The sequence below is a fragment of the Miscanthus floridulus genome, chromosome 13 (genome assembly GCF_019320115.1).
Source record: "Miscanthus floridulus cultivar M001 chromosome 13, ASM1932011v1, whole genome shotgun sequence".
NCBI lineage: Eukaryota > Viridiplantae > Streptophyta > Magnoliopsida > Poales > Poaceae > Miscanthus > Miscanthus floridulus.
In genome coordinates this window covers 83,334,237-83,343,912 of record NC_089592.1, presented here as the reverse complement: position 1 = coordinate 83,343,912, position 9,676 = coordinate 83,334,237, and the positions used below count along the sequence as shown (strand labels likewise).

General features: G+C 46.3%; 1 protein-coding gene across 3 annotated transcripts; it reads left to right on the top strand.

Moving 5' to 3' along the window:
- The first annotated feature begins 228 nt into the window (after positions 1-228).
- Positions 229-3,545, top strand: LOC136501172 (uncharacterized). Of its 3 annotated transcripts, XM_066496665.1 has the most exons (4): positions 229-1,491; positions 1,591-1,752; positions 1,843-1,907; positions 3,028-3,545. In XM_066496665.1, the coding sequence occupies exons 1-3, from the start codon at positions 521-523 to the stop codon at positions 1,895-1,897; spliced, it is 1,188 nt and encodes a 395-aa protein (XP_066352762.1). In that variant the 5' UTR covers positions 229-520; the 3' UTR covers positions 1,898-1,907; positions 3,028-3,545. The 3 variants fall into 3 exon arrangements, with proteins under 3 accessions (XP_066352762.1, XP_066352761.1, XP_066352760.1); XM_066496664.1 differs by lacking the exon at positions 3,028-3,545 and adding an exon at positions 2,008-2,996 and having other exon boundaries at positions 232-1,752; XM_066496663.1 differs by having other exon boundaries at positions 234-1,752.
- The last annotated feature ends 6,131 nt before the right edge of the window (positions 3,546-9,676 follow it).

Sequence of the window (9,676 nt, the reverse complement as noted above, 5' to 3'; positions counted from 1 at the left end):
AAAACATCATGTTAGATTACATTCTTTAGCGAGGTCAGTGGAAATGGAACCATCCAAGACCTCGAAGGAATGGGCGTATAACCTAACCCGAACCCTGTGCTAAAAAAATTACCAGAGAGCTCTAGCCCAGCCCAGACCTGGCCTGACAACCCATGAGACAGCTTGGGTGCAGATTTTAGGGCCTAAATGAACTGGGCTTTTTTTTTGACACGGCCTAAAAATAAATGTTCAGATGCAATTTGGACCACTCGCACGCGAGGTTTTAGGATCTCATCTGCGAGTCAGCAAACGGTGACGGCAGGACGCAGCTAAACGCGTGTCCACTTCCACTCTTCCGTGCATTTCGCTTTCCCACCCACCGATTCGACACGGCCGCCGTAAGATCGCGCCCCCGCCGCCGCCTCTTCACTCCCCTCGCCTCCCATCGCCGCGCGTCCTCGAGGTGCGGGGTGTGACCGGAATCAGCCGCGCCGCGCCGCTTCATTGCCAATCGGATCGGCAAGTGAGGGCTGGGTTCAGGATGCCACCTCCGGCACCGGGGTCCAACGACACCCCCGTTGCCGAGCGCTGGGCCTCACTGCCCGAGGATCTGATCCGCCTCGTCTCGTCGCGCTTGCTCGCCGGCGACCTGCTGGACTACGTCCGCTTCCGGGCCGTCTGCGGCGGCTGGCGGTCCGCCACCGCCTCCCCTCGCGGTCACGGCGTCGTCGACCCGCGCTTCCACCCGCGCCGCTGGATGATGCTTCCGGAGGGCCACGGACTTCACCCCGGCCACCCTCACCTGCGCGGGTACATCCGCTTCCTCAACCTCGACACGGGGACCGTTGTCCGCGCCCACCTCCCTCTCCTCAGCGACCACTGCGTCGTCGATTCGATCGACGGCCTCCTCGTCCTGCTGCGGGGCCAGGATAGCGCCGTCCGCCTCGTCCACCCTTTCACTGGCGACATCGTGGAGCTCCCACCGCTGGCGAGCGTCCTCCCGCACTTAGGACTGCTGGATAGCTTACCCGCGCCACACAGGATCAAAAGGCTCGCGGAGTCAATCTGTGCTTCTGCTTCCTTCAGCGGTGGGGCCATCACCGTTATGCTTGCCCTTCATGAGGCAAACCATATAGCCTTCACTACCCCCCTGGACCAGCAATGGACTGTGTCAACCTGGAGGTACCCACCAGGATGCCCTTCACCATTGTCATTCCAAGGCAAACTGTACACGGTTAATAGGGTCGGATTATCTGGCGAATCGGAATTTACTGGCGAATGGGAATCATTTGGCGATATCCAGGTTTTCCAGATTGATCCACCTGTGAATGATGGGATGGGCTCCGGTTCTAAGCTACAGCTGCCAAAGTTGATTGCCACACTCCCAGAGGGCAACCTCAATATCCCTATGGGTCTCGTAGAATGTGATTCAGAAATCCTAGTGGTTGGCTACAAAGATTGGGGCATGCGTCACTTTGCAGTTTTCGAGCTCACGGATCTTATCCAGCAAAGGTATATCCCGATAACAAGCATCGAAGACAATACCTTGTTCATTTCAGAAAGGAGCTTGAGTGTTGTCCCTAAAGCGTTGCCTACCCCTATGGGTGACAGTGTCGTCTGTCTTGAACCAATACAACACAATCTTGTGCACCAACAGCTCAATAGTGGCACCTGGTCACCCGCAACCGATGATTGCAGCCTGTATGGTCCTGCATCTGCAGGTCCTTGTAGCCTCATCCACCTTATCTTCAACTGCTGCATGCGCAATCGATGGTATCCATCCCCACCCCCATTTCACTACACCGTTTTGCATAATTATTCATTTTTGTGCTAGCTAATCTGCTTTGTGTTGTGTGCTTGTAGGAACAAAGGGCAAGTATTCGGAAAGTACATATTAGGTTCATATGGTCCAGCGTGAAGAGCAAGAGGCTAGTACTTACTCCATCGTTCCTTTGTTTTAGTTACCAACACATAGTGAACTAGTTTGGGCTAGAATTTGCCAATATATTTGTTTAATCCTGCATACAGGTGTTTTACTTCCTTGTCAGTTAGAGTATGATATGCCCTAATTCAAATCCAGGTAACACTAAAGTCTAGGAATTCTTACTTTAGTTGCTGTGCTGCTGCTTAAGTGGAGAACTAGATCAAAATCCTCGAGTTCTAGTTCAAATTATAAATAAGATGAGTGTATGCTATTAGGAAGTTGTAAGGTGCTTTTCTGAGGTAGAAACTTTGTCCATCGGGCAAATGGAAATGGTTGTTCCAGCACAAAATATTCCCATTTTCCCCAATGATTAATGAAATTGACATGTTGGGACCCCTATATTCCACACTTAGGCACAGATCCAATCACACATACCCACCCCTGAACCTTGTATCCCTCTCTGTCCCTAATTCCCTATGCATGCCATGACCCTTCTCTAAAGTTTTTTTTTTCACTTCCCAAAATCCTACTGCCTAACACTAAAAAAAACTTGACCATAACATGCATCCGGTGGGCTGTGTGGACAGTGCGTGCTATTAATTGTAAGTGATTGGAATGAGCAAGACACCTTGCTTGATTCCATCGTTATTGTTGACCTGACCCACTAATCGCTTAATGTTCATACTGTGCTTTCCAGAACTTGTACAACATGATAAATGTCCCCACCCCAGAGAGCATACCCTTGTTTGACTTTTAATTAGGTGCTAATCCACAAGTCAAAATCACGATTTGACAGTAAATCTGACACAAGTATTTGATGCCTTGCTTTCTGATTCATGGGCCAAATCTTAATTTGACGGTCAGATCCTGCTTTTGTAATCATAGTCCGTTATCATCAAATCTGTCAGATACAACAGCTGATAACAAGGGGTGGGCATTTGCCCATATCTTGAATGGTAATGATGCTAGTGTCACCCCTGGATGAAAATTATTTCAGACTTTTGCAATTGGCAGATTCTTTGTCTAGGTAGTCATGTGTTAATTTCTGCTCTGTCTGGTTATATTGGGTGAATTAGTATCATAATCCAGTTAACACTTACAATACACAATAATGTCTGTTGCAGGCAAGGGTAAAGAAGGAAATATTGTAATTTAGAAGGAATCAATGCTGGCTGCCATGATGAAGAATGGAATAAGCCTTGCCAGATTGTTGAATCTCTCCAAATTGAGTGAAGCCGTATGTGGGATTTGAATCAGTTGTGTGTTAATTTGGGTCTAAATAGATCTATATGAGAAATCCAATCCAATGTAACTGATCAAATAGCAATGCAGGGTAGCTCAGAGGAACAAAAGGTGAGCAAGTACTTAGTTATCAGCCGGCTTATCAGCTAGAATCTACAGTATTTTTCTCTCATAACAAAACAGCTTCAGCCGGAGCCGGCTTTAATACCAGACGAACAGGCCCAGGCGACTAAAGCCGGGCCCTATTCATATTTGGTTCATTTCCGTCGGTTTATATCACAGTCCGTTTATATTAGCCAGAGGAGTTGTATATTATCATGAATGGTCTCTGGCAACACAGGATGTTTTTAGCTATTCACATAACTAAGTAAAGGTAATTGATGAATTTGAGTTGTGTCAAGGTCTGAGTTCTTACGATGTTTGCTTGAACTTATCAGCCATGGTACAATGTTTTCCTCTCACAACAAATCAGGCAACATTACTTACCTATTTCCTTTGCGAACACTTGCACGCCTTTCAAAGTACTATTTCCTTCGCGATCACTTTTGTTTGATAACTAATAATTATTGCAAATGTTCACTTTTGCTTGATGACCAATTATGTACATCAGATCCGAGCATCCACATTCGCCTAGTCTAGGCATTCCGTCCAACAAGCCATTATTTCATCCAGTCACGAATGCTTTGATTTCTTGCATATAAACCCAGCCATAATATAATGCTGAGAGAATTCATAAGATTTCTTGCATGAAAGAGCTGTGTATATATGCTTAAAAACGAAGAGAAAGAAAAGTAAAAGATAGCAGTCGTATAGTAAGGGGAGCTCCAGGGTAATTAGTGAAAAAATCAAAGGAATAATCCCAGTCAAAAAAAATACAAAAAAAAAGCATCTCTATACGCAAAAATCTTGTACGGTGGACTCAGGAGACATGCATGTACGCGGTGCGGCACGTAACTTTGACATGTTTTGAGTTGCAACAGCATGACCGCTCAATCAAACCTGGTATATGCAAAAAAAAAAAAAAAAGATACGTATGTACTTGGTCTACGTACCAATTCAATAAAAGGAAAGGCTAAAGACAGAAATAGATTTCTTATAATTCAAAGTGCATGACCAAACAAAGCAACATGTATTTTGGGTTTGATAAGTAAAGATAGAGAGGTAAGTTAAAGATAGAGAGGTTTGACAGGAATATATATTTACCTAAACAAGCCCGAACAACTTCCCGAGCAGCCAGCCCGTCCACGTCACCCCGATATCCTCTGACCGTTTGATTCTGAGATCAACGGTGGAGGTTGGTCCCACCAAATTTTACTGCGCCTCCAAAAAATATCTTCGCCTCCTCTGTCCCTCTCTCGGTCTCTCCGTCTCTCCGCGGCGGCGCAGCGGCCTGACCTGGCCGAGGCCGCGTGCTGGCGCCTCCACCTCCACCTCCGCCGCCCCCACCTCTGCCCCCGCCCCCTTCCTCTCCCTCTCTCTCTCCTTCCCTCTCCTCCAGCGTTGCGGCGTGCTGGACGGGTCAGACTTCGACCTCCTCAGCGCGCGGTGGCTGCGGCGTCGGCGCCCTCCACGCGAAACCCTAGGTGCCTCTTCCCGGCCGCTGCCGGCTGCGGCGTACCTCCTCTTCCTCTCTTCCTCTCCCTCTCCCTCTCTCTCCTGGGGTGGCAGCGCTGCAGTAGGCCCCGACTGCGCCAGCTTCCCTGCGTCGCGCGCGTCCATGGGCCCTAGCGGCGGGCGACGCGAGACCGGCCGGCCATGGCGTGACACCGCCTCCTCTGTCCCTCTCTCGGTCTCTCCGTCTCTCCGCGGCGGCGCAGTGGCCTGACCCGGCCGAGACCACGTGCTGGCGCCTCCACCTCCACCTCCGCCGCCCCCACCTCCGCCCCCGCCCCCTTCCTCTCCCTCTCTCTCTCTCTCTCCTTCCCTCTCCTCCAGCGTTACGGCATGCTGGACGGGTCAGACTTCGGCCTCCTCAGCGCGCGGTGGCTGCGGCGTCGGCGCCCTCCACGCGAAACCCTAGGTGCCTCTTCCCGGCCGCTGCCGGCTGCGGCGTACCTCCTCTTCCTCTCTTCCTCTCCCTCTCCCTCTCTCTCCTGGGGTGGCAGCGCTGCAGCAGGCCCCGACTGCGCCAGCTTCCCTGCGTCGCGCGCGTCCATGGGCCCTAGAGCCGTCGGTCGGGCCTCGCTGCTGGGAGCAGTCGGTGCGCTCTCCTTTGCGCACCCTCTCTCTTCTCCCGATGCGGCTTCCTATGGTGGGCGCCCCAGGTGCTGGTCGGCCTTGGCGGTGCCGCGGTTAGAACGCAACACTCTCAGGTGTTCCCGTTTCCTCTTATTCTCTAATTTTGCTTTTGTCTCCATGATTTCTCGCCATATTGCCATGAATACATTCTCTAGGGTTTGGCCTATGCCTACTGCTGTGATGTTTGCCTTCTTACAGTGTATCAAACGTGCTATCTGTCCTTGGAATTTGTTTTCACTTATATATACATCTATTTTTACCCTGATGCTCGGTGCACGTGATGGAAATATTTTTTTTGCTGTATGGCCTGTGATGAAGATGAACTCTTATTTAACCTTACAAATGCGAAGCCCTCCCTGGGATTTGAGATCTTTTGTTTCGTTTATGTCGAAGCTACTGTTTTTAGCCTGGTGCTCCATGCACGTGATGGAAATATTTTTTCCCCGTATGGCCTGTGATGAAAATGAACTCGGCGGCCAGCCCATCCACGTCTCCTAGAATTCTTTCATTGGACCGCTTCAGCGACATGTCACCACCTGCTTTCCTGATTGGTACACCTTGGCCATCAAGATCCTGTGAGAGACGTGGCATTTTCCATTTACTTTGGTGCCTTCATACTCCAGGATCATGGTTAAATGATGATTCATAGATTTTTTAGCCCGCTACAATTTGTCAAGGTTTCCTTCATCATATTATCTGCGACCTTTGCCTTGCACCCTGTTTTTTCGCCTTTGTGGTTGTGCCTGTGCCCATGATCATGGTTAAATGATGATTCATATATTTCTGAGGCCTCTAAAATTTGTAAAGGTTTCCTTCATGATATTATCTGGGGCCATTGCCTTGCACCCTGTTTTTTCGCCTTTATGGTTGTGCCTGTGCTTTATGTGCCTCCTCCAGTTCCTCCTTCATTCCATCTTCTCCTTTGTGCAGGTGAATGAGCAAGAGATGCTTCAGGCCCGTGGTGCACGCATGGAGCTGGCCACACATGCCTAACCATCTAACGGTTTCATGATCTACACATGTAACTGATTTGCAGTACTGACTTGATTTTATATAGCTTTCAATTTCATTCAATGAAATTGGTCACATCTATTGTTGTGTTGTCATGTCAGTAAAAGTTCTATTTTCCTGTTGGTGTGTCAAGCCTAATATTTTTGGGTGAGCTAAAAGTTCTCCGCATATGATACAAATTCTTGAGAATATATGGTTATCATGGGCTATAACAAATTTATTTATACATGCTTATGAAGAGTAGACTGATCTACTATTTAGTTTTCTCCTAGCAGAGTTCAACAATAATGCACTTACACATTCTGTGACGCTGTTATATAAATGCTCTGTGCAATTGATTTTTTCCTGCTACATCAGGGTTACTAATTTGATATAGTTTTGGATTTATGATTAGTTTTGGGTTCATTTTCACCCAGTCGTCGCATTATCTGTTGTTATGTAAGGTTTTCTCACATGCTGTGCTAGACAGAGAATACATATCGCTAGATGACAATGGTCCTGAATATCAAATAGTGAAGAATTATACCGTCGCTTTCCTGTCCTCAGGTTTTTGCTGCTATGAATACGGTGCACTCCTGTGAACATGTTAGATTCGTACGGTGCGTTCTTCGAAGTTTCAGTTTACATATGTTCACAGACCACCACTTCATACATGCATGTTTTTACCGCTAAAGAAATATATAGCCAAATTTGCTTAAAAGGAATGTGTTAATTTCTAATAGTGATATGAGTGCAACAAACACATGCATCAATTTTTTCCATACTCTGTTTTTGATATATTCTAGACAATTATTGCTATTTATTTAGAACTACGTCTTTGTGGTTACAGGTCGAAAAAAAACTATATATATTCCTTACAACTACATCTTCAATAGTTCCAACTTAGTCTACTTGATTTGCACTGGAGCATTTCTTTGTTCTCATGCTCGCTGCTTTCAGGCATGCATATGTTACTTCTTCCAATCATTGGGTGCTTAATGTATGTTTCCTGCACAGCCAAACTTTCAGTATGTTCGTGTGGAATTTACCTAGACAAGGCCGGCCTGCTCCTCCGCCAGGAGCGCCGTCCACGTCGCCCAAAATTCTACCGTTCATTGGATCTTGACCATCGACGGCTCAGGTTGTTTTCATCTGATTCTACTGAGATCAGCTTCTGATTTTACTGCTTAGCTTCTACCTGGTCTCTTCTACCAGAAACGACTTGCTCTTGCTTCTCATTAGAATCTGTAAAAACTAAATATATACTCAGCTTCCCTTCTCTTCCCTTACCCAGAAACTTCTCGGCCCGTCCCGATCCATCCATCCCGAAAAAAAGTCCTCCCTCTCGCTCTCTTTCCCGTCTCCCGACGCCCACAGGGGCGGCGGCGTGGGGAGACCGTGCCGCGCTGCTGCCGTCCTCCTCTGCCGCCCTCCTCCGCCATCTCATCCTCCTCTCTCCCCTTACCTCCCGAGATGCTGGCGCCATGTCATCCTCCTCTCTCCCCTTACCTCCCGAGACGGTGGCGGGCGCAAGGACATGGCGCTGCTTCGAGCGGCGCCGCTTGAAGCGTCGTGGCGGCGGGTCGAGCCGGCGGCTCCCTTCCTCTTCCCCATCCTCTGTGCGGCCTCTTGATGCTTCGTCTCGCTAGGGCACGTGTGCTCCTTTGGCCGGTGAAAACTTAGGTACCATTCCGGATGGGCCTAACCCTAGACCCCGCCGTGCACTCTTTTCTCTTCTGCCTCCCCTTCCCTACAGTTCGATATTTGCGGTTCTCTACTCTTTGATTCATAGCTATTGTAGGTTTAGGATTTTGAGCCAAGTTTATGTGCTAAAATATGGTGCTCTGGTATGCTCTACGACTTTCATGCGCTTTTGATCAATGGTCTTACATTCATGTTTTTTTAGTTTGGCATATGATTGATAGTCGAGGGCTGCAATTTATTTGTTTTTAGATATAACAAGACTACTAGGCCTATTAAACAAGGGGTTATTCCTATTATAATATTTTTTTCATTTATTGTGGCAGTTCGAAATCTAAAATATATTAAACACACGTTGTGCCTTGTGCCTCTTTAATTGATCCTGGTGCTTATATTTTTTACTCTATATTGGTACCTAAATGTTGATCCCAGTGCTCATATTTTCTACTCTATGTTGGTACCTAAATGTCTAATGGATCAACTACATCAAACCGATCTACCGCTGCATCTCGGTTCAATGGTGTCTCTTAGGCCTTGTACACACCTATATATAATGTTTCCTTCTTTTTATAGTCGCGGTTAGAAGTCTAAAATATCTTAGACAGCGCCACGCCTTATGCCTTTTTAGCTTATGTCGATGCCCGTATATTCAGCTCACTTTATTTAGGAGGCTAGCAAAATATCCAACGTATCTGCTAACTATTATTAAATATCTTATCCTATTTATCAGCACATGACTTTGTTAATTATATTTGTCAGCAATATTTATGAATCCACCTTCAGATACAGGTAACACCATGTATGCTAGATTTGCCTTAGGAAAGTAAAAAAAAAAACCCATGTCTTGTGTCTTTTTAGCTTATGTCGATGCTCATATATCCTGCTCTCTCTATTTACGATAGTACAAAAATGTCCAAAGTATCTGCTAACTGTTATTAGATACCTTATACTATTTGTCAACACTTGACTTTATTAATTATGTTTGCCAGTGATATGTATGAATTATAGCTCAACATATGATTAACACCATGTATGCTAGATCTGCCTTAGCATAGTAAAAAAAACAAAGCAGTATGGTCTCTTCAGTTTGATTGCCCTTTTTATGTTCATTTCAATGGCTGTCCGAACCATATTTTTATTAGATTAATGTGCTTTGGTACTCAATAGTAACCTTACTTGACTTTTCTACAGGTTTCGTCATCCGCCTGCTAATGGGTTTGTTAACTATTTTTCATCGACATGGACCTTAGTTCATTGGCTTTGTTGTTCACAAAGACTGTTAGTTTGGCTAACTAAAAAAAATATGAGCTGCCTTCAACTCCTTAGTACCACCTGTTGGAATTACAGTGTTACTGAAATGAATTATTCGTAGGCTCATCTGTTGGCCCTCTTATGAATCCTGCTAATGCTTGGTCTGCTATGATTCCTGCTGCAATCTCCGCTTCAGACTATTAACTGAATGAGCCTTAGAAGTTGATAGTACAAATTAGAAGTTCACACATATTAGAAGTTCATATTACAGATCTTGAATTTCCATTAGTAGTTCTAGATTTGTCTACCACATTAAGAAGCAATTTATTCATTACAAACTTGGTATTAAAA

Excerpts from the sequence above, each read along its gene's own strand:
- LOC136501172 (XM_066496663.1), top strand. The coding sequence starts at position 521 with ATGCCACCTCCGGCACCGGGGTCCAACGACACCCCCGTTGCCGAGCGC. Across the intron at positions 1,753-1,842 it reads TGCTGCATGCGCAATCGATG|GAACAAAGGGCAAGTATTCG; the intron begins GTATCCATCCCC and ends GTGTGCTTGTAG.